Source organism: Mobula hypostoma, chromosome 1 (assembly GCF_963921235.1).
Source record: "Mobula hypostoma chromosome 1, sMobHyp1.1, whole genome shotgun sequence".
NCBI classification, from domain to species: Eukaryota; Metazoa; Chordata; class Chondrichthyes; order Myliobatiformes; family Myliobatidae; genus Mobula; species Mobula hypostoma.
Window position 1 is genome coordinate 147,656,911 of NC_086097.1, and position 24,895 is coordinate 147,681,805.

The 24,895-nt window shown below is 42.3% G+C and overlaps 1 protein-coding gene across 3 annotated transcripts in view; it reads left to right on the forward strand.

Moving 5' to 3' along the window:
- Nucleotides 1-311: 311 nt before the first annotated feature.
- The window catches only part of rhpn1 (rhophilin, Rho GTPase binding protein 1), a 125,290-nt gene continuing 100,706 nt past the window's right edge, over nucleotides 312-24,895 (forward strand). For 2 of the 3 annotated variants that reach the window (XM_063057658.1, XM_063057668.1), the window contains exons 1-3: nucleotides 312-539; nucleotides 4,174-4,289; nucleotides 11,490-11,618. In XM_063057658.1, the coding sequence (XP_062913728.1) occupies nucleotides 486-539; nucleotides 4,174-4,289; nucleotides 11,490-11,618 (299 nt within the window). In that variant the 5' untranslated portion in view covers nucleotides 312-485. The remainder of the gene's footprint in view (nucleotides 540-4,173; nucleotides 4,290-11,489; nucleotides 11,619-24,895) is intronic. The other variant, XM_063057676.1, reaches the window with a different exon arrangement.

A 24,895-nucleotide genomic window follows, 5' to 3' on the forward strand; every position in this document is an offset into this window, starting at 1 on the left:
TCACTAATTTTGCCAATGGAACTGGCCCGCTTTATTCAAAAATGAAGTCATTCAATGTCATTTCATTCTTTACAGGACAATGGCCCTTTAATTCGCCAATTCAATGATGTCATCCTTTAGTTTGATGGGCGGGATCCCAGTGTGCAGATCGGCCCCTTCACCTAATCTGACGCCAGCTTTCCTTCAATTGGATGTAAACTTCCTATTTGACGCGTTGCTAAGGGTAACTGCACACTCGATTGGCTCATCTGGCTGTTTGTCAACTCGGTAAAACTAGGGGGTGGGTTGCAGACATCCGGGTGATGGGATTGTGTGTCCCATAGCAGAGTCCGAGGTGGACGGTGCTGTGCGTTGTCAGAGTGGATCAAATCACGACCAGAGCCTGGGAAGAGGTGGACGGAGTGCATACCGGGGTCAGACGTTTATCCTCCCTTCGGGCTCCTTCACTGTGTTCATTTAACTTCAGTGGTGGAGGCCGGTGTGGTATGACGGAGAGCGGAGTGGAGAGTGAGCTGCGGGGGGATGGCAGTATTCGCAAGGTAAGAGTGGGCGGGCGACGGGCCGCGTTTCTAAGGATACAGACACCTGTCAGCGGGCAACGCGTGCAGTTTTGGGATAGAAATCAGAGCACGGAGAGTGCAGAATGGTTTGCAGTGATCTTACACTTTCCGAGAAGTGAATGCATACTGCATTCCCAGGCTGCATATGATAAAACGAAATATTGGAAACTCAAAATTAAACGATATTAATGTTGTAAATATTCTGGTCATTTTCATGTAGATTTTAAAAAATGGTTCAGACCAATGGCTTTTCATTCCTAAGAGCGAAACAAGTGGGGAGTAGTTTGCGTGACCGCTCGAACCTCATCGGCAAGGTTATGGCTAACCAAGTACTTCCCAGCACGTTCCTGTTTGATTTAGATATCCTCAAATTTCCAAGCAGTCCTTTGATCTCAGTTTTGAAAATTCGATGTTAGCGCGTTTGTTAGCGTTCTCTACCCTTCAAGGTAGAGAATTCTCAAAGGGGACTTTCTCCATAAAGTAATTCACATCATGCAGTGAGAAACAAAATAAAGCACCTTGTTGAATCCGTTTTGACCATCCTAATAATCTTAAATGATCAAAAGTAAGTTTGTCATCAAAGTACATGTATGTCACTATATACAACCCTGAGATTCATTTTCTTACGGACATTCGCAGAAAACACAAGGAAAAACGATAGTATCAGTGAAAGACGGTACATAACAAGATGACAAACAACTAAGATGCAAAAGACATCAAACTGCAAATACAAAATGAAAAAAAAAGGGGGGGGAATGCAATAAGTAAAGAGAACATGAGATAAAGAGTCCTTGAAAGTGAGTCCATAGATGTGGGAACTAATCTGTGTTGAGGTGAGTGAAGTTATCCCATATGGTTCTAGATTTGCCTGGTAGTTGAGGGCTTGTTTGTCCCATATCCAGTGAGTACAAATGCTAATTTCTCCCCATAGAGCAATCTCTTAATTTCCAGAACTAATCCAGTGAATCTACTGCACCTACTCCAAGATGAGTCTATCTCCTTTTTAGTTAGGCAGGCTAAAATTCCATAGTACTCCATTTGAGGTTCCACTAAGTTTCTTTACCCCCAAAATCTTCATACCAGAATGGAGCCAAATCTACAAGACATTGGGAAAACGTTCAAGCTCAATTGTCTCCACTCTGGAACTAAAGTCATGCCAATTTTTGAAATAAGAATGGAAAATTCTGGAAATGCTAAGCAGGTGTGGCTGTGGGAAGAGCAACACAGTTAACATTTCAGAACAAAGACCATTCATCAGAACTGGGGAGAGAAAGTGAGCTTAATCTACAAGGAGGATGGTTTGGAGAATGTGCTCATGCGAATAAACTGAAAACAAGGCTCTGGAATGAATGGGAGCAGTTAGGGTGAATATTCTTGCTTGTGCTTATAGTGTTTCCCTGGGGTCACCCTAATCTTACCTAATCAGAGACATTCTCTCCCTTCAACCTCTCAGCAGCTTAACAAACTTCTTTAATCCATTTCCCAGTTCTCATGAAAGATCCTTGATCTGTAATGTTCCTTTCCCTGCTGCTGCAGCCTGACTTGCTCAGTATTTCCAGCGTTTTCTGTTTTTCTTCTGGATTTTCAGTATCTGCAGATTTTCAAAATGTCACCCCACTTTTGATATTACATGTAGCTCAGTATTTCTATATTCAGAAGTTTAAGTGCTTCCCCACATGCAAATAAGAGATTGGACTTACACTTGGTATCTGCAGAGGAAAAGTTGTCTGCCAACTTTCCTATGCTGAATCTGTCCTGTGATGGAAAGATACACAAAGAGGACCTGTAAAATATGCATCACTTCCCATGTCTTGAGAGTTATTTCTCAACAAATGGAAACTTTGGTATAATCCCAGAAGAAGTGGCTGATGTTGCTTTGCTTATTGGGCTGATGGATTTGGAAGATTTTGCAGAGGCAACATTGGTGGCATTTCTCTGGTGCACTGGGGTGGTTATTATTGCTAGCCCATGGCTCTGAAGTAGGGATCACAGCTGCCTGGTGAACCATGATTGTGAAGCCTTGAAGTTTAAATACTTCTCTTCAGTTGGCTAAAAACTGCTGGCTGAGCTGGAGAGGTGACAAATTTAAATTCTGATATCTGGCTTCACTGACAAGTGGCTGCATGTATACGCACAGTGGTCCACATTTTCCAGGGTCTCTTTGTGGGCCATTTATTTTCAGAGGTTGGTGTTGAAAAGCAGAACTGAGTTAATGTAGACCCCATGTCTTGCTAATGTGAAGTGTAAAGCTCGCCCAGTTATATGCTTCAGTGAGTGTGTCAAGGATAACTTGAATTGTAAGAACATGTCACATTCCAAAAGACTTTAAATATAGATTTGTGGGATGGGTTAATAAATATTGAGGGATTGTTTTTATAGCTTACTGTCAATAACTTCATTATCAAAAAATAGATTGTATATTTACCTGGTGTTTACAATAAATTATAAAAAGTGTTTGAAACCTCATCTAGTTTATGCAATATAAAACGCATAACATTCAATAACCAAATATCCTCCCTTTTTAACAAACAATGCAATGCAAAAGAGAAGTCAATAAACTAATTGGAAAAACTATGAAGAAAAATATGACAAACGAGAAAATCTGCAGATGCTGGAAATCTGAGCAACACACACAAAATGCTGGAGGAACTCAGCAGGCCAGGCAGCATCTTTGGGGAAAAAAAGTACATTCAACGTTTCGGGCCGAAGGCCTTTGGCAGGACTGAAGGGTTCCAAAGGGTTTCAGCCTGAAACGTCGACTGTACTTTTTCCCATAGATGCTGCCTGGCCTGCTGAGTTCCTCCAGCATTTTGTGTGTGTTGCTAAGAAACAAATGGAGTAGCAAATCAGGATGTAAATGAGTGAAAATTTTAACCCAGTTCAATTTCCTATATGTTGTATGTCTACAATTTAAAAATTGCTCAGTTGGGTACATGTACTTGTTGGCACAGGCTAATAAAGATTATGCTTCTCAGCCCTTAGAAGACTGAGGAAGATTCTGTAGTGCATGAGGCATCATGACTCAGTAGATAGGCTTATGTTTGCATAGGCATCCAGGAGTTAGTGGGGGGTTAAGAGTCGTTGTTAAAGATTTGTCATGTAAAATGTTTTGTCATTCAGCAATGGCAGGGGCCTTGTGATTTTTTTTTAAAGAGTTATGGGAGAATCAGTGTAATAGTAGAAACTATGGGTCTAAAGGAAAAGAATAATTTAGCTTTGGATTGCTTTAGCAAAAAACATTTTTTTCATGAAGATTTCATAAATCTCTTTAATAAATTGATTAAAAAATACTACTTGTAACAATGAAAATAAATAATGCTCAATATCCCTCTTGATTCTTGTCAAATGTTCTGTTCATGCTATTTGAGGAAAAGCGGCAATAGGAAGTGGATGGCGTATTTTTGCTTTACAAAGTGAGTTGTTTTGATCAAGAATGCAGTGGCTGAAATCTTAGGTAAAGCAAAATCTTTAGTTTTCACAAGATAAGTGGATTTTTTTAAAATTAAAAAACAAGGATGGGACAAGTGGAAAGGCTCTTGGGATCTGATGAGCAAAATGGGCTGAATGGTCTTTTTCTAAGATTCAATGAATGTTTATACGAATTTGGTTATAGGGATGTGATCCCTTCGCTCAGACTCAGCGGAGCAAGCTACAAAACCGCCGAGCCCGGATTAACCAGCAGATTAATAAGGAGATGCGAATGCGAGCTGGGGCTGAAAATCTATTTCGGTGAGTGTTGGGCAAGATTAACCTAACATGGGTTGTTATGAAGACTTGATCATCTGAGCATTAGTGCATCTTTATCTGTTTAACAAACCCTTTTCTAAACAGTATAATCTTGATGTGCACAGTATAAAGGGGAAATTGGCATGTTGTAAAACATGTTGCACATTTCACAATTATCATTAGGTACAAAGTATCACAATTTCTTTTGACTGATTTGGAAGAACAACTGATGCCAGGAATACTTAAGTCTGGAGTTACACCGAGCAGTTTAAGGAACACATTCATATCCCTTTCAAATCCATTTGCTCACTGCATATGTTAGCAATTTTTACTCTTGAAGTACTCTTGAAGTCAGAAAACATTATCTTAACAGCTACACACATCAAAGTTGCTGGTGAACGCAGCAGGCCAGGCAGCATCTCTAGGAAAAGGTACAGTTGACGTTTCAGGCTAATCTTAACAGCTACCTAGTTCTGTGCTTGCGTAACAAACATGTATCCTCTTAAACAAAAAAAAACCTGAAATATATAAGTTATCCACATGGATGCAAATCTTATTTTTCCATTAAACAAGCGATTTTAGGGCATTGACTGAAGAAGGCCAGTGTGCTAAATGCCGCCTTCTCCACCCTGTCTATCTTTGGTGCTATCCTAGCATTAGTAGTGTTAAGTTGTACTTTGGTTTAACTTTCCAAAATGTTACACGCTGCCCCAGACACTTGATGGTTAACTCTTAGCAGCCTCCCATTTGCCACTTGTTCCTTTCTCTTCATGCAGGTTCTTCCATTAGACCTCCACTAGATCCTGCTTAACTTCCTACACAATTAGCCCTGCTTCAGTTTAGGACTCTAACCTGTTGACCTCTCCTGTCTTTTTCCATCACTATCTTAAAACAGATAAAATTATGGTCACTAGAGCTGAAGTGCTTCCTGGCTGCTACCTCAGTTACTTGCTCTGCCATTTTCCCCAAGTATATTGACTTTCCTGGACACATTTTACAAATTCCACCCCAACCAAACACTTCACTCTCTGTTTAGCCCAATCAATAGTGAGGGCATTCAAAATCTCCCACTAAGGTGGCACCAGTAAGTGGTGACTATGTGTAGCTCCAATGAGAATCATCAAATATTACAGTTTAGGACTACTATAGCTGCAGCCCACAGTGACAGCCAGGGGTACTTCAGTAAGCAACATCATTTTAGGACATCTAAAAAAACTCTATTGATTCTCGAAATTGGTGGACCCTGGACTACAAACTCAGTTCGCAAGTGCAGTTTCCCTTTAAGAAAAAAAGAGGTGTGGAAGGCAAGCCAGTCTATAAAGCCCTTAAATCCCCAATCCTGACTACCCTACTGGCAAATGTACAGTCTGTGAAAAATAAATTTGAAGACCTCAGAGCAAGATTACAGTATCAGAGGGACATCAGAAACTGCAGTATACTTGGCTTCATGGAAACATGGCTCACCCCCACTATTTTGGATGCCATACTGCAGCCTGAGGGCTTCACTATTCACTGAAAAGATAGGACAACTGAGTCTCTGAAAGGCAGAGAAAGTGGAGTGGTGCACATATACAGTGGCTCTCTCTCATTTCTGCTCACCCAACCTAAAACATCTGGTGGTAAAGTATAATCCACTTTATCTGCTGGGAGAGATTTCTGCCATCATCCTGGTAGCAGTGTACATTCCACCTCTGGCCAACATCAGGCAGGTACTGGAGAAGCTGAGCACCATGAGCAGCAGTTATGAGACAGTGTATCCTTGTGTATTCCCTGTCATTGCAGGGGATTTCAAGCAGGTCGGTTTGAAGAATTCTCTGAACAACCACCATATCACCTGTGGAACCAGAGGAACCAACACACTTGACCACTGTTATACCACCATCAAGGATACTTACTGTGCCATCCCATGCCCATACTTTGGAAGAATTGATCAACTGGTTGTACTCTACTCCTGGCATATAGGCAGAGACCAAAGACCGCAGCACCAGTAGTGAGGGCCAAGAAGGTACTGTATGGTCAAGGGAGGTGGTGGGGCGTTTACAGGCTGCTTTGAGAAGGTGTTCTGGATCATATTCAGGGATTCATCTTCAAATTTGAATGAATACACTACAGTTGCCTCAGACTTCATCAAGACCTGTGTGGATAAGTGTCTGCCTTCAAGAACATAGCAGACATGCCCAAACCAAAATCTGTGGATAAAATAGGAAATTAATAGTCTGCTAAGGGCTAGATCTGTGGCATTCAAGACCAATAATCCAGAACTATACAAGAAGTCCAGGTACAGTTTATGGAAGTCTATTTTAAGGGAGAAAGAACATTCCTGATTGAAGTTAGAAACAGAATCAGATGCATGTCACCATTTCCTACAAAGCAAAACTTAACATCATGAATGGCTGTGATGCTTCACTTCCATATGAGCTCAACATCTTTTATGGATGCTTTGAAAGGGAGAATAACACTACATCTTTGCAAATCCCTGCGGCCTCTAGTGACTCTGTGATCTCTTGTCTCGGAGGCAGATATCAGAACTTCTTTCAAGAGGTTGAACCCTCGCAAGGCATTTGGCCCTTCTGGTGTGTGTACCTGATAGGGCATTGAAAACTTGTGGCAACCAACTGGCAGGAGTGTACGTGGACAACTTCAATCTCTGCTGCAGTTGGAGATTCTCACCTACTTCAAAAGGGTGATAATAATATGAGCTGTCACCCAGTTTCACTTGTATATCTACTGTGATGAAGTGCTTTGAGAGGTTGGTCATGGTCATGGTCAGGGTCAGAATCAACTCCTGCCTATGCAAGGACCTGGACCCACTCAAATTTGGCTGCTGCCGTGATACATCTACGGCAGATGCAATCTCACTGGGTCTCCATTCACCCCTGGACAATAGTTTCAATAGGTTTCAAAGGTACATTTAATGTCAGAGAAATGTATACAATATACATCCTGAAATTCTTTTTCTTCGCAAACATCCACGAAAAACAGAGGAGTACCCCAAAGAATAAATGACAGTTAAATATTAGAACCCTAAAGTGCCCCCCCCTAGCTCCCCACCCCCCACGGATAAGCAGCAGCAAAGCAACGATCCCCCTCCCCCACCAGCAAAAAAGCATCAGCACTCACCACCGAGCACTCAAATGTGCAGCAAAGCATCAATAAAGACCCACTTGCAGTACCCCAAAGGCTACTCGTTCACCTGGTAGATTGACATACCACAGGTGCTCTCTCTCTCCCTAATAAGGGAAAAAGGAGGTGTCTCTATTTCACAGTGAGAGGGGAGACATAACAAAACAACTCACTGATTTATGGTGTTAAAAGTCTGTTGAGTTGCTTCTTCTGAGCTCTGTGCCCAAAGAACTCCAGTCTCTGGGCACACAGCCAGCTCGCAGCTTTCGATCTTCCATCTCCCACAACACACCCGTTTTCTGCGGCGGTACCTACCTTGAGTCCACCCGCCTCCAGGGCCACGAAATCCTGGAAACCCGAAGGCATACTGGTCTTCTAGGCTGCGTCCCTAGCATATCGAATAGCAGTCAGTCGTGAGGCCCTGAGAGCAAGTCCCATTTCCGCAAAGAACTGAAGTCAGCATGTAACTCCAGGTCAGGGTCTTCGAAAGAACCCTGCAAAGGGAGAAGTAGAGACATGAAAGATAGAAGTAGAGCTGTTTCCAAAGATGCAAGCAAAGGAGTCGCGGATAGGCGCCATCGTCCTCCTACGTCAGGCGGGTACTTATTGATTACAGCTCAGTGTTTGACACAGTCATACCTTCAGTTCCAAAACCTGGACCGCTACCACCTCCTGCAACTGGATCCTTGATTTCCTCACTGGGAGACCACAGTCAGTGTGGATCAGAAATAATATCTCTTCCTCACTGATAATCAACACTGGCACAACTCAAGGATCAGTGCTGAGCCCACTGCATTACGCTCCCTACACCTATGACTGTGGCTCAGCGCAGCTCAAACACCATCTATAAAATTGCCAATGACACAACTATTATTGGCAGAATTTGAGATGATGGTGAGGAGGCATATAGGAATGAGATAGATCAACTGGTTGAGTGGTGTCATAACAACAACCTTGCACTCAACGTCAGTAAGACCAAGGAATTGATTCAGGAAGTGGAAGTCATGGAAAATGGAAAAAGATGAGCGAGCAGTTTCAAGTTCCTGGGTGTCAGCATCTCTGGAGATCTATCCTGGGCCCAACATATTGATGCAATTGCAAAGATAGCACAACAGTGGCTATATTTCATTAGGAGTTTGAGGAGACTTGGTATGTTATCGAAGACTATTCGCAAATTTCTACAGATACGCTGTGGAGAGCATTCCAACTGGTTGCATCAGTCTGGTATGGAGAAGCCACTGCACAAGATCAGAAAAAGCTGCACAAAGTTGTAAACTGAGTCATCTCCATCACGGGCTTTAGGCTTCCCAGCATCGAGGATACCTTCAAAAGGTGATGCCTCAAAAAGGCAACATCCATCATTAAGGACCCTCATTATCCAGAACATGCCTTCCTGTCGTTGCAGCTATCAAGGAGGAGGTACTAGAGCCCAAAGACGCTCAACATTTCAGGAGCAGCTTCTTCCCCTCTGGTGTCAGATTTCTGAATGGACAATGAGCCCATGTACACTGCCCCACCAGGTTTCACCTATAACTTTGTGTTTCTCTCTTCCGCTGCCAATGTCACCCCCCCCCACTCTTCAATTTACTCCTCAGCTTTTTTATTCTAGTCCTGCTGAAGGGTTTCAGCCCGAAATGTCAACCATACTTGTTTCCTAGATGCTGTTTGGCCTACTGAGTTCTTCCAGCATTTTGTGTGTTGAATGAAAAGCAGAACTGGTGGCTCAATATTTCAGATGTAACAGAGATGCAAGTAAGTGAAGAGGGGCTGGTTCCTTCTTGATATGGGAGAATATAACAGTAGTTCTCAGAGGAAACATCCTTTGAGGAATGTTCAGTGAGGCCACTTTTTTTTGTGCTCTCCTTCTACATTATGAAGAAACGCAGAACTCTTTTTATTGTCATTTAGTAATGCATGCATTAAGAAATGATACAATATTTCCTCTGGTGTGATATCACAAAACACAGGACAGACCAAGACTGGGAAAAAAACTAACAAAACCACATAATTATAACATATAGTTACAACAGTGCAACAATACCATAACTTGATGAAGAACAGGCCATGAGCACAGTAAAAGTTCAATGTCCCACATTTCACGCAGACGGAGAGAAGGAATAAAAACTCTCCCTACCATACCTGACCACGGTCCGACTCTGAGTCATCCGAAAACTTCGAGCTCTGATCAGCTGTCCGACACCGAGTACTGAGCACCATCTCTTTCCGAACGATTTGACCTCCTTCTCAGTCGCCAACAGCAGGCAAAGCCGGGGATTTTGAGGTCTTCCCTCCGAAAGATTCCCGACCATGCAGTAACGACAGTAGCAAATGAGCGTTTCAGAAATTTTTCCAGATGTTCCTCTGTGCTTTCACGTCCATCTCCATCAAATCAGAATTGTCCACGGCCCCTGTTTAACAAATACGATATCATTTTTCATCGGAGGGCTGCGCACGCGCGGCGTGCTGCTTCTCTCTCCAACACCAGCAACTTATTTAACTTTTGTTATTGTAATTTATAGCTTTTTGCCACAAAACAACAATCTTCACTGTGCATACCAGTGATATTAAACCTGATCCTGATTCTAGTACAATCCTATTATTCTTACAACTATGAGCAATTTCTCTGTATACTTGCTCCTCAAATTCCACTGAATATTGGGGGATCTATAATATAGCCCCAGGAGTGTGACGATTTCCTTGTTCCTAAGTTCTACCCATGAGGCCTCATTGAACATTCCTCAGAGGATGTTTCCTCTGAGAACTACTGTTATGTTCCCCCATATCAAAAAGGAAACAGCCCCTCCTCGCTCGTATCTCTGTTACATCTGAAATATTGAGCTGCCAGTTCTGCCTTTCATTCAACACACACAAACTGCTGGAGGAACTCAGTAGGCCAGACAGCATCTAGGAAATGAGTATAGTCGACGTTTTGGGCTGAAACCCTTTGGCAGGACTGGAACAAAAAAAGCTGAGGAGTAGATTTAAAAGGGGGGGATTGGCAGGGGAAGAGAGAAACACAAGGTGATAGGTGAAACCTGAAGGGGGAGGGAATGAAGTAAAGAGCTGGGAAGTAAATTGGTGAAAGAGACAGAAGGCCATGGAAGAAAGAAGAGGGGGGAGGAGTGCTAGAGGGAGTCGATGGGGGGGCAAGGAGATGAGGTGAGAGAGGGAAAAGGGGATGGGGAATGGTGAGGGGGGGGCATTACCAGAAGTTCGAGAAATTGATGTTCATGCCATCAGGTTGGAGGCTACCCAAACAGAATATAAGGTGTTGTTGCTCCAACCTAAGTGTAGCCTTATCACGACAGTGGACGAGGCCATGGATAGAAATATTGGAAAGGAATGGGAAGTGGAATTAAAATTGTTGGCCTCTAGGTGATCCTACTTTTTCTGGCGGATGGAGCATAGTTGTTTGGCGAAGCGATCTCCTAATCTACGTCAGGTCTCACCGATATATGTGAAGCCACCCCGGAAGCACTGGACACAGTATATGACCCCAACAGACTCACAGGTGAAGTGTCGTCTTGCCTGGAAGGATTGTTTAGGGCCCTGAATGGTAGTGAGGGAGGAGTAGTAGGGGCAGGTCTAGAACTTGTGAGCAAATTTTGGTTTCTTTGTGCAAGCTATTTTGAAGAAGCTACTAAATTGTAAAAGCTTGACCCTTGTGGCACTACATTCATTTCATCATGCCGAACTGAATAAGGTCCCCACTGGTGCCTGTTCTGTGTCATGGAATTCCTGACCCACTGTTTATTTGCCAAGTTGGATAAGACCGAGAACTTGTGAATTGGGGCATTTATTTGTTCCATGTTGGATAATAAAAAAGGATCTTTTAGCTTTACTTCTGATAACTTGACATTGCCTCAGTACTGTAACGAGTTGCAGTCTAAATTTTTGTTTATCATGAGCTTCTGCTTAGATGCAAGAATATCATCAACTTCACGTTGGATTGAAGCCCTTGAACTGCAGTGGTCCTTAGTATTGTTCTTTAGATTTACAAATGGAAAATATCGGTATAATTATTATATTCTTACTTTGTCCTCAGTTTTTAATAACTTTAAATTTCTGATAATGTTGTAGAGCTACAACAAACAACAAGGTGAAGGAGACCGTGGCTCTGGAACTGAGTTTTGTGAACTCCAACCTGCAGCTCCTGAAGGAGGAACTAGAGGAACTGAACAGCTCAGTGGAGATTTATCAGAATGAGAAGTAATTTGTTCATGCTTATCTTTTATATCATTAATACTTGCCCAGGAAATTTTATTTAATTTGCCACATGAAAACACAGGCTGTCATGTAAAATAGTTCCAAAACACTGTCAAAAAAAATCTGCCACTTCCTCATTCTACTGGAGGCATAGGTTCAATTCTGGCCACTGATGATGTCCGTGTGGAGTTCGCACATTCTCCTTATGACCATGAGGGTAGTGGGTTTTAATAAGTTTCAGATGACACAAAGATTGGTGGTATTGTGGACAGGGTAAAAGGTTGCCAAAGGTTACAGTGGGATGTAGATCAGTTACAAATATGGGCAGACAGTTTCATCTGAGCAAGTGTAAGGTGTACACTGTGGGAGGTCCACACTGTGTAAGGACAATTATGCACTTAACAGCAAGTCATTTAACAGCATTGATATATAAAGGGACAGAGTTTGAGTCCATAGATCCCTGAGGTGACCATGAATGCAGGTCGTGGTAAAGAAAGTACATAGTATGTTTGCCTGCATTGGCCTGGCTTTTGAATAGAAGAATAAGGAAGTCATGTTGCAGCTATGTAACACTTTGGTGAGGCTGCATCTTGAGAATTGTGTGCAATTCTGTTCACTCCATTACAAGATGTAGAAGCTTTGGAAAAGTGCAACGGTAGTGTAACAGTGTGATGCTATTACAGCCTGGGGCATCTGAATTCATTTCCAGTGTCATCTGTACATCCTCCCTGTGGAATGCGTTTGTTTTCTCAGGTTTCCTCCCACAGTCCGACGATGTACCGGTTAGTTGGTTAATTGGTCATTGAAAATAGATTTGCGATTAGGCTGGTTATTGTAAATTGATTTGTGATTAGGCTGGGGTTAGTCAGCAGGTTGACGGGCACTGTGACTCAAAGGGCCAGAAGGGCCTATTCAGCACTGTTTCTCAAATGCATGCATACGTACATACATATATTCCTGAAAGGTTTATAGGGTTCTGCCTGGATTAAAGGGTGTGAGCAAAAGGGAGAGGTTGGACAAACTTGCATTGTCTTCTCAGGAACATCACTGGTTGAGGGGAGACCTGACATATCTTTATAAAATTTGAAAGGCATAGATGGGGTAGACAGAAGATCTTTTTCCCAGGGTAGAAAGGTTAAATGCTAGATGACATGTAATTTTAAAATAAAGGGGTAGTTTAAAGGCAGTGTGCAGAGCACATGTCTTTTTATACAGAGTGGTGGATATCTAGTAAAGGCTGCCGGGGTAGTGGTGAAAGCAAATTCAATAGTGGCATTTAAGAGGTGTTTGGATAGACACATGGAAATGCAAGGTATGGAGGAAATTTGTTTAATATGTGTTTGGTACAAATATTATGGACTGGAGAGGCATTTTCTGTGCTGCTTCTCACTGTCTTCATGACACTTCAATTTGTGTCTTATTTATTTACTATCTGTTTTACCTGTTTTAAATTTAAATGAAATTTTCATATTAAGAGATTTATTTACGTTTGTGTCTATAGGATAATGACATAACTAGTGAGGCAATTTAAAAAAATATGTAATGGACCCTAGAGAAAGGTAGAAGACTTTAGTTTCATTTCTTTCCCTTTTTCAAAATAGTTTCTTATATTTTCCTTAACAGTTTAATGGTTTCTCCTAGCTGTAAGAAAGGCACATGTAACAAACTGAAGTGCAGAACTATTAAAAAAAGCCTTCTTTGTAGTATTTCCATTGTACCACAGAGATCATATTATGGCAATTGAAATCCTGTAAATGGTTCTAACAGAAAAATTATTGACAACAAATGTAGTCTATTTCTTTGCAGAGGTCTGGGAATTGGTATGCCTTTACTTCACTAAGTTCTTAATCTCAGCAATAAAATTCAATATAACATCAATATTTCAAAATGATGGAACCCTTTTCCTTATGTCACATTTGCATGGCATCTTTGGTGTAAATTTCATGTTATCTTGACATGCTTTGTACTGAATAAAGAATATTTGTTACATAGTTATTTTAATGTAGAAACTCCAATAGTCCATTTGAGCCCAACTGTCTCCCACAATTAGCCATTTCATAATCACCAAATAATCCGATTTGTGATGTTGATTGAGAACTAAATTAAATATAGGGCAGAGATGGCGAGCAATTCTGTTCTGCCATGGGAGTGGTGCCTATCTGAGAAGGATTAAATTGTAAGCATGACAATAATGACAAAATGATTTCCCAATTTCTTTAATTATGATTACAAGGTGTATATCCACATGATAGTATCTGAAAAGTATGCAGTGTACAGCAACCATTTGTATTTATGTATACCTGGATCATGTTGCACAATCTATTCACTATATATTTGAAAGAAAATTTAAAACTAATTCCTTTATCCACTCTGTACCCCACCCTCAAACAACTGCCACTCCTAACCCTCGTAAATCTGACAATTGACCTTCAACTCCCCTACTTAAAGCTTCTGTGTGATCCCTGACTCAACCACATACCCCTCTATGTCCCCAAACATTAATGGGACTCGTCCCTAAGAACTGCCATTGAATCTAGGCCCAGCTCTGGTCTTCTCGTATTTCTTACATTCTCTCTGGAATTGTAAAGGTCATGAACAAGAGGTCTTCATATCCAGAGCTTGTTCAGTGAAGCAGATCACAATGAAGTTTCTTAATGGTGGGCTCTAAATCAGAATGTTGATGACCCGCCATGAATTAAAGATGCCTTTAGAGGTGTGAATAAAACAAACACTGTAAAAACTCAGCCACTAGACAAGCATCCATGGAAATAAAAAAAGAGTTGAGATTCAATCTAAAAGTTAACTGGTTTCTCTTTCCACAGTTGCCATATCTTTGGGTCGTTTCTTTCTTTAGTTTCTAACACCTGCAGTTTTATTTGCTTTCCTTTAGAGGTGTGGAGTGTTTTTTTTAAAACAGAGGCTTTAAACTTGTAAGAGTCCAAAGTGCTTCTTTGGGGCACTTCCAAAGACCATTAGACGTGAAATTTCATTAAATACATTAGCTGACAAAAACCTTTATCAAAAAGAATTTTAAGAGTGTTTTAAAAGATGGATGATGATAGGTGGAATTAAACTAGATGAGAGTTGTTGGAAGCAAGGTCTTACCTCTTTTACAGAGAGTGGAACTTGAGAGCAGAGCAGGATTGTCACAGTGCAGAGAAATTCTAAACAATGATCTTGATTTGTTAATTTGGTTAAATAGAAAAGTACGTACACTTTAGCATCTCTCAAGTTTATGACTTTGGGTTTATGACACTGATTTATCCCTTTATATTGCTACAGCTAGTAATTGAGCATAATTGCAGTGAGAAATTTGTGACTCACCATAGAATACATAATAGGGCACTATCATGTAGAAGCATAAATTATGGTGCATTTTATAATAAATAGAATTTGCTGCAATTCTGATGTTTATTAAATTTGTGAGCATATTATCTTCTGCTTTTCTAGGACTACCTTGCAAGCTCTTCTAAAATTTATTATCTGTTCTTTTCTTTATGAAGACAGCTGATGACTTATCCTTATTCTGTAGGCATGTATAATGCTGAGCCCATTATTAACTACTTTGGTAATTATGGTGACCACCTGCCCCTATTTACTAGTTATTCCTGACTGACTGTGTCCAGACTTGTACTGTATCTGCTGTTATTTTTAGGGCTATTTTTGGATTAAGACATGTAGCAAATAACTTAAGCAACCTGACTTCAGCCACTAATCTTCAGATCTGGACATGGACTGTAGATTAAATTTAAAATGCAGCTTTGGACAATGGGATCTTAGAGCTGTGAAAACAGTGGTTGATTAAAGAACCAGACAGTGTTGATTAACATTGTTTGGAGTGTGGTTGCAAAGAGGGGATGTGAGAGTAAGACCATAGACCAGACAACCCCAATAGGCAGACCGCGAGAACCAAATGTCTGGACTGCACCGACTCATTGGCACTTACGTGAATGCGCCTGTCATAACATGTAAATAAAGCGCGTGCTGCTCTAATTTATTTTAACCTCGTCCCACACCATACACTTGATCTACGCCCCCCGTAGAGCGCGCATAGAATCAGAAAATCTAAAGCAGCACTTCAACACTATGCATGCTGCCAGTTTTAATGCCAACTACCCTGCAAAATCAGATCAATGCAAACAAAAAATTGCGAATATGGTAACATCATACAAGCACTCCGTTTCTACTATCTGTACGTCAACATCTGCACAAGAGAGAGCGCAACAGCTGCGTCATTGCATGTGTCATGGAATCTTGCCAAAGCTTAGAAGCCATTCGCTGATGCTGAGTTGATTAAAATGTGTGCAATTGATATGGTTGGCGAAGTTTTAAGTCATGATGAGAAAATCAAGAAAACGGTTGTGGAGCTATTAAAGACAGTGCCATTGTCGTCTATCACGGCAACAAGAAGAGTAGAAGTTTTAGCAGAGGAGTGTTCTTCCAATCTACTCATCGATTTGGAGAAAGCAGAAGCCATATCACTAGCCATAGACTCGTTCTGTGACCAAACCGATATGGAAGAGCAAGATTTTTTGACGGGAAGACCTTTTGGGAAGAGCTACTTTGTGTGCTTCCTCTGTCTGAGTGCACAACTGGGGAAATAATTTTTAATGAATTGACACAGATCTTTGAGAAGCATGGCTTGGATGTGAGCAAAATTGTGGCTGTTGTCACCAATGGGACTCCGTCGATGGTGGGACAACACAAGGGCTTGGTAAGCAGGTTTACCGCTGTTAACCCAGCACTCTTGGCATTTCATTGCATTATTCACAAATCAGTGTTGAGCGCTGAACTGTGTGGGGAAATGAAAGAGGCGACAGATACTGTAACGTGACTGGTAAATTTCGTTCGCGAGAGTTCTGGTCTGCAACATCGCCTTTTCAGAGCATTGCTGGAGGAAACGTCAGCAGAACACAAAGATCTTTTACCGCATAATGATGTTCGCTGGCTGAGCAAAGGCCGTGTGTTGGAGAGGGTGTGCGACCTGCGCGATGAGCTTCTGTCATTTTTATCCACCCTGCAGAGCCAAAAAGCCCAAGGATTTAAGAGGTTTTTAAGTGACAAGAAGGTGATGGCACATGTTTTTTTTGTGTGACATCATGTCTCATCTAAATCAACTTAATCTGCAATTACAAGGCAATAACCACACTGTTGCGGACATGTACGAGGCGATTGAAGCTTTCTGGTCAAAGCTGAACCTTTTGGAGAGAGACATTCAAGGGAGAAAGTTGCACTTTCCATGTCTGCAGGAGCATTGCGAGAAGAATGAAATGCGGGAGGATCCAGTGATGAAGGATTTCGTGACGAGCCTGGCAGAAAACTTCAGGGAACGATTTGAAAGCTCTCCTAAACTCTCGTGACATCCTCCTCTTCCTGAGACAGCCGTTCTCCGTTTCGGCTGACGGCCAGTGGACTCGTCCTTCCATAGATGAGGCAACTCTTCAGATGGAGGTCTTGGAAATGGGAACATCTGATTTGCTTGAAGTACAACACAAGGATGTTGGGGTGAGTGACTTTTGGATCAATGTGGTTCCCTAAGCTGAATTCAAAAACACGAGAGCTATTGTAATGCTCTACTCGCACTGTTTCCCTCCACATACATATGTGAGTTATCGTTTTCTTCAATGAACTCTAGCAAGAACCAGGACAGAAACAGACTCTCCAATGCACTTCTTTGCCAGTGCCTCAGGATTGCCACAACAGAATACAGGCCTGACATCAAAAGGATTGCCTTATCCCATCACTGTCACTGATTGGTGAGTGAATCAATTTATTTTTGTCCATTTGTCAATCTTATTATGGTATAATAATATTACAGCAACAATACTGATCATTTCGTATATAGCTACACTTCATACTTCAAATACTACATAGCTTAATTAAAAAGAACAAATAGATTAAATGAGAGAATAGAAACAGTGGAAAAGACAGTACTACTAAATCTCTTTGTGTGGAAGAGAGGTATTCTTTGTTTGGAAGAGAAGATTACCATGTTTACTGTGTATGTGTGTGTGTGAGAGAGAGAAGTTCCAGATGTGTTCTCAATGTGACAGCTGACAGTTGTGATAGCTAGAGTCATAATTAAATGGTTGGTTTTGGACTTATTTTGTTTCAAAAGTGCATTTCGTTTTCTTGTGTGACCCACAACACAGGCTTTGAGAATCCCAGGCCTAAATAATTACTACTACTACTATGACTACTACGACTACTACTACTACTACTACCACCACCCCATAAAACAACTTACTGGCGCAATGGAAAAAAAACCCTAGACATTTTGGCCCTTGGCTTGGCGTGCTTGACATAATTTGGCCCTTGTGGAAAACTAATTGGGGAACCCTGCCATAGGTCATAAGACTTAGTAGCAGAATTAGGCCATCTGGCCCATCGAGTCTGCTCCGCCATTCAATCATGGCTGATCCTTTTTTTTTCTCCTCCTCAACCCCAGTTCCCGGCCTTCTCCCCGTAACCTTTGATGTCGTGTCCAATCAAGAACCTAACAATCTCTGCCTTAAATATACCCAATGACCTGGCCTCCACAGCTGCATATGTGAACAAATTCCACAAATTCACCATCCTTTGGCTAAAGAAATTTCTCTGCATCTCTGTTTCGAAAGGGCACCCCTCTATCCTGAGGCTGTGCTCTCCTGTCCTAGACTCTCCCACCATGGGAAACACCCTTTCCACATCTACTCTGTCTAGGCCTTGCAACATTCAAAAGGTTTCAATGAGATCCCCTCCTCATCCTTCTGCATTCCAGCAAGTACAGACCCAGAGCCATCTAACGTTCCTCGTATGATAACCCTTTTATTCCTGGAATCATCCTTGTGAACCTCCTCTCCAATGCCAGCACTTCTTTTCTAAGATGAGGGGCCTAAAACTGTTCACAATACTCGAGGTGCGGCCTCACCAGTGCCTTATAAAGCCTCAGCATCACATCTTTGCTCTTGTATTCTAGACCTGTTGAAATGAATGATAGCATGGCATTTGCCTTCCTCACCACGACTCAGCCTGCAAGTTAACCTTCAGGGTGTTCTGCACAAGGACTCTCAAGTTTACCTGCATCTCAGATTTTTGGATTTTCTCCCCGTTTAGAAAATAGTCCGCGCATTTATTTCTACTACCAAAGTGCATGACCATGCATTTTCCAACACTATTTCATTTGCCACCTTCTTGCTCATTCTCCTAATCTTTCTAAGTCCTTCTGCATCCTACCTGTTTCCTCAACACTACCTGCTCCTCCACCAATCTTCGTATCATCTGCAAACCTGGCAACAAAGCCATCTATTCCAGCAGCTAAATCATTTATATACAGCAGAAAAACAAGTGGTCCTAACACCGACCTCTGCGGAACACCACTAGTCGCTGGCAGCCTGGATGCTTTTATTTCCCACTTGCTGCCTCTTACCAATCAGCCAAGGCTCTAACCATGTTAGTAACTTTTCTGTAATACCATGGGCTCTTAACTTGGTAAGCAGCCTCATGTGTGGCACCTTGTCAAAGGCCTTCTGAAAGTCCAAGAACTGGTACTGGACCCCAAGGAAGAGAGTTTATGGAATGCCTCAGAGATGGATTCTTAGAGCAGCTTGTATTACAGCCTACCAGGGAGAAGGCAATTCTGGATTTAGTGTTGTGTAATGAACCGGATTTGATAAGGGAACTCAAGGTAAAGGAGCCATTAGGAGGTAGTGACCATAATATGATAAGTTTTAATCTACAATTTGAGAGGGAGAAGGGAAGAGCGGAAGTGTCAGTATTACAGTTGAACAAAGGGGAGTATGGACCCATGAGGGAGGAGCTGGCCAAAGTTGACTGGAAAGATACCCTAGCAGGGATGACAGTGGAACAACAATGGCAGGTATTTCTGGGAATAATACAGAGGGTGCAGGATCAGTTCTTTCCAAAGAGGAAGAAAGATTCTAAGGGGAGTAAGGGGCGACTGTGGATGACAAGGGAAGTTAAGGACAATATAAAAATAAAAGAGAGGAAATATAACATAGCAAGGATGAGCAGGAAGCCAGAGGATTGGGAGACTTTTAAGGAGCAACAGAAGATAACTAAAAAGGCAATACAGGGTGGGGAAGGAAGATGAGGTACGAAGGTAATCTAGCCAAGAATATAAAGGAGGATAGTAAAAGCTGCTTTAAGTATGTGAAGAGGAAAAAAAATGAGTTTTTTTTTCTAATTTTCAAAGTTGGGCCCTTGAAGACAGAAACGGCTGAAATTATTATGGGGAACAAGGAAATGGCAGACGAGCTGAACAGGTACTTTAGATCTGTCTTCACTACAGAAGACACAAACAATCTCCCAGATGTAATAGTGGCCAGAGGACCGAGGGTAACAGAGGAACTGAAGGAAATTCGCATCAGGCAGAAAATGATGTTGGGTAAACTGACGGGACTGAAGGCTGATAAATCCCCAGGGCCTGATGGTCTGCATCCCAGGGTACTTAAGGAGGTGGCTCTAGAAATCATGGACGCATTGGTAATCATTTTCCAATGTTCTATAGATTCAGAATCAGTTCCTATGGATTGGAGGGTAGCTAATGTTATCCCACTTTTTAAGAAAGGAGGGAGAGAGAAAACAGGCAATTATAGACCAGTTAGTCTGACATCAGTGGTGGGGAAGATGCTGGAATCAATTATAAAAGATGAAATTGCGGCATATTTGGATAGCAGTAGCAGGATAGGTCCGAGTCATTATGGATTTACGAAGGGGAAATCATGCTTGACTAATCTTCTGGCATTTTTTGAGAATGTATCTATGAAAATGGACATGGGAAATCCAGTGGATGTAGTGTACCTGGACTTTCAGAAAGCCTTTGATAAGGTCCCACATAGGAGGTTAGTGGGCAAAATTAGAGCAAATGGTATTGGGGGTAGGGTACTGACATGGATGGAAAATTGGTTGGCAATTGGAAAACAGAGTAGGGATTAATGGATCCTTTTCAGAATGGCAGGCAGTGACTAGTGGGGTACCACAAGGCTCGGTGCTGGGACCGCAGCTATTTACAATATACATTACTGATTTAGATGAAGGGATTAAAGGTAACATGAGCAAAGCTGGGTGGCAGCGTGAAATGTGAGGAGGATGTTATAAGAATGCGGGGTGACTTGGACAGGTTGGGTGAGTGGGCAGATGCATGGCAGATGCGGTTTAATGTGGATAAATGTGAGGCTATCCACTTTGGTGGCAAGAACAGGAAGGCAGGTTACTATCTGAATGGTGTCAAGTTAGGAAAAGTGGAAGTACAATGAGATCTAGGTGTCCTTGTTCATCAGTCACTGAAATTAAGCATGCAGGTACAGCAGGCAGTGAAGAAAGCTAATGGCACGTTGGCCTTCATAACAAGGGGAGTTGAGTATAGGAGCAAAGAGGTCCTTCTGCAGTTGTACAGGGCCCTGGTGAGACCACATCTGGAGTATTGTGTACAGTTTTGGTCTCCAAATTTGAGGAAGGACATTCTAGCTATTGAGGGAGTGCAGTGGAGGTTCACGAGGTTAATTCCCGGGATGGGGGGACTGTCATATGTTGAAAGATGGGAGTGACTGGGCTTGTATACACTGGAATTTAGAAGGATGAGAGGGGATCTGATTGAAACACGTAAGTTATTAAGGGATTGGACACGCTAGAGGCAGGAAACATGTTCCCGATGTTGGGGGAGTCCAGAACCAGAGGACACAGTTTAAGAATAAGGGGTAGACGATTTAGAACAGAGTTGAGGAAAAACTTTTTCACACAGAGGGTTGTGGTTCTGTGGAATGTTCTGCCTCAGAAGGCAGTGGAGGCCAATTCTCTGGATTCTATCAAGAAAGAGTTAGATAGAGCTCTTAAAGATAGCGGAATCAAGGGATATGGGGAGAAGGCAGGAAAAGTGTACTGATTACGGATGATCAGCCATGATCATAGTGAATGGTGCTGACTCGAAGGGCTGAATGGCCTACTCCTGCGCCTATTGTCTATTGTCCATTGTCCAAATATACAACGTCCACTGCATCCCCTTTATCTATCCCATTTGTAATCTCCTCAAAGAATTCCAGCAGGTTCACCAGGCAGGATTTTTCCTGAAAGAAACCATGCTGACTTTGTACTATCTTGTCCAGTGTCACCAAGTACCCTGTCACCTCATCCTTATCAATTGACTCTAACATCTTCCCAACAACTGAGGTCAGGCTAACTGATTTCCTTTCTGCTGCCTTCCTCCTTTCTTAAAGAGTGGAGTGACATTTGCAGTTTTCCAGTCATCTGGAACCACGCCAGAATCCAGTGATTTTTGGAAGATCATTTCTAATACCACTATCTCTTTCAGAACCCTCGGGTGCAGTTCATCTGGTCCGAGTGACTTATATACCTTTTAGGTCTTTCAGCTTTTTGAGCACCTTCTCTCTTCTAACAATAACTGCACCCACTTCTCTTCTGTCACACACAACTACATCAGGCATACTGCTAGTGTCTTCCACAGTGAAGACTGATGCAAAATACTCATTTAGTTCATCAGCCATCTCCTTGACCCCGTTATTTCTCCTGCCTCATTTTCTAGTGGTCCTATATCCGCTCTCATTTCTCTTTTATTTTTAACTTTTAGTATCCACTTTGATATTATTTGCTAGCTTACTCTCATATTTCATCTCTTCCCTTTTAATGACTTCTTTAGTTGCTGTCTGTAGGTTTTTAAAAACTTCCCAATCCTCTATATCAGGGGTCCCCAACCTTTTATGCGCTGCGGACCGGTTTAATATTGACAATATTCTTGCGGACCGGCCGACCCGGTGGGGGGGGGGGGGGTAGGGTTGCCAATGGACAAAAGTAGCAGTCAACACGTTGTGTTTACCCAGAGAAAGACTACAATGACCATGAAGACTTGCGCGGGCACCAGTGGACATGCGTGTACCTGCCGATATTTTTTTTCTGCAAATCATTTTTGGCGATTCTGTTCGGGGGCGGGGGCTGTTAATCACGACCAGAATATAGGTGATAAGTGGCTAATACACTCAGTTTAGTTTCTGAAAGGGTTTATCTAACGAATTTAATATTAAACACACAGCACATATTTTCCTCGCATGAATATAGTGATAAGTCAATTATCAGGGGAGGACGGGAGCTTGAAGTAAGTGTTGAACTTCCAGTAGAAGTGGTAGAGGCAGATTCGATATTATCATTTAAAGAAAAATTGGATAGGTATACGGACAGGAAAGGAATGGCGGGTTATGGGCTGAGTGCAGGTCGGTGGCACTAGGTGAGAGTAGCGTTCGGCACGGACTAGAAGGGCCAAGATGGCCTGTTTCCGCACTGTAATTGTTATGTGGTTATATAAGTCAATAGCATCGTAACATTTTAAGTAACGTTTGGATATTAAGCACACAGCACGTTTTCCCCGTATGAACATATAAAATCATTGCAACGCACCAATATCGCTGAAATCAGTGGGAGCCCTGGGCTTGTTTCCCTGCAACAACACGATCCTATCGAGGGGTGATGGGAGACAGCGATACTTGAAGGAGGTTCCTTATGTCCAATCTATTCCGCAATTTAGTTTCGTTGCATTCATTGCAGAAAACTCCGCTTCACAGAAAAATGTTGGAAATGGAAGCAACGTTTTCAGTGCTTTCGTGGCTATCTCAGGATATTCAGCCTTCAGTGTGATCCAGAATGCCAGCAGAGATGTTATGTCAAACATACTTTTCAGCCCGCCATCATTGCAAGCTCGAGGAGTTGATCTCCTTCCCGCGCTGACATGGATGACGTGCAGGTAATGACCTCACGTGTGTTCAAGCTCCACAGCGGGCGTGACAGGGAATGAGGAAAGATGCCGCTGACTCATATTGCCAAATCATATCATCTCCTCGCGGCCCAGTAGTGCATGCTTTGCAGCCCGGCACCAGTCTGCGGCCCGGTGGTTGGGGACCGCTGCTCTATATTCCCACTAATTTTTGCTTTGTTGTATGCCTTTTCTTACAATAGCTTTGACTTCCCTTGTCAGCCATTGTACTATTTTACCTTTTGAGTATTTCTTCATTTTTGGAATACATATGACCTGCACCTTCTTCATTTTTCCCAGGAACACATGCCTTTGCTGCTGTGCTGACATCCCTGCCAGCAGCTCCTTCCAATTTACTTTGGCCAACTCCTCTCTCACACCACTGTAATTTCCCTTACTCCACTGAAATACTACTACGTCAGACTTTACTTTCTCCCTATCAAATTTCAAATTGATCTCAATCAAATTGTGGTCACTGGTTCCTAAGGGTCCTTTTACCTTAAGCTCCTTAATCGCCTTTGGTTCATTACATAACATCCAGTCCAATATAGCTGATTCCCGAGTAGGCTCAACAACAAACTGCTCTAAAAAGCTATCTCTTGGGCACTGAACAAACTCACTGTCTTGAGATCCATTACCAACCTGATTTTCCCAATCGACCTGCATGTTAAAATCTCCCATGACTACCATAACACTGTCCTTTTGACGCACCTTTTCTATTTCCTGTTGTAATCTGTGAACCACCTTCCAGCCAGTGTTAGGAGGCCTGTAAATAACTGCCATCAATGTCCTTTTATGCTTGCAGTTTCTTAACTCAATCCACAAGAATTCAACATCTTTCTACTGATTTGATGCCATTCTTTACCACTAGAACTAGACCACCCCTCTGGCTACCTATCTATCCTTCAGATATAACATGTAACCTTGGACGTTCAGCTCCCAACTACAACCATCCTTCAGCCATGATTCAGTGCTGGTCACCACATCATACCTGGTAACCGGTAATAGCGCAAAAGATCATCCACTTTATTTCTTGTACTATGTGCATTTAGATACAACACCTGGAGTACTGTATTTGCTATCTTTTCTGATTCGGCATCCCTCATGTTTTGATACTCAGCCTGTTGGCTGCAACCAAAGGCTGATTTATACTTCTGCATAAAATTAACGCCATGGGTACGGCGTCACTGCGAACCCTACGCAGAGCCTACGCGGATCCCTACGCCGTAGCCTGACACGCACCTCTCCCAAAATGTAACTATGCGTCACGGCAACACAGACCGCAACAACTGTGATTGGTCAGCATGGTAGCATCGCATTTCCTCCTACACTGTAATAGCTTGCCAGTGGGCAACTGAAGGGCAGGGAAGGAACTCTGGCTGCAATGCTTTTCATAAAGTTTTACAGACCTCTGAAATAATGGAGGACACATTTCGCTTTTCTGAAAAAAGACGCTCGCTTTAAACTTGTTTACCCCGAGAAAGACTACCATGACCATGAAGCCTTGCATGGGCAGGTCTGT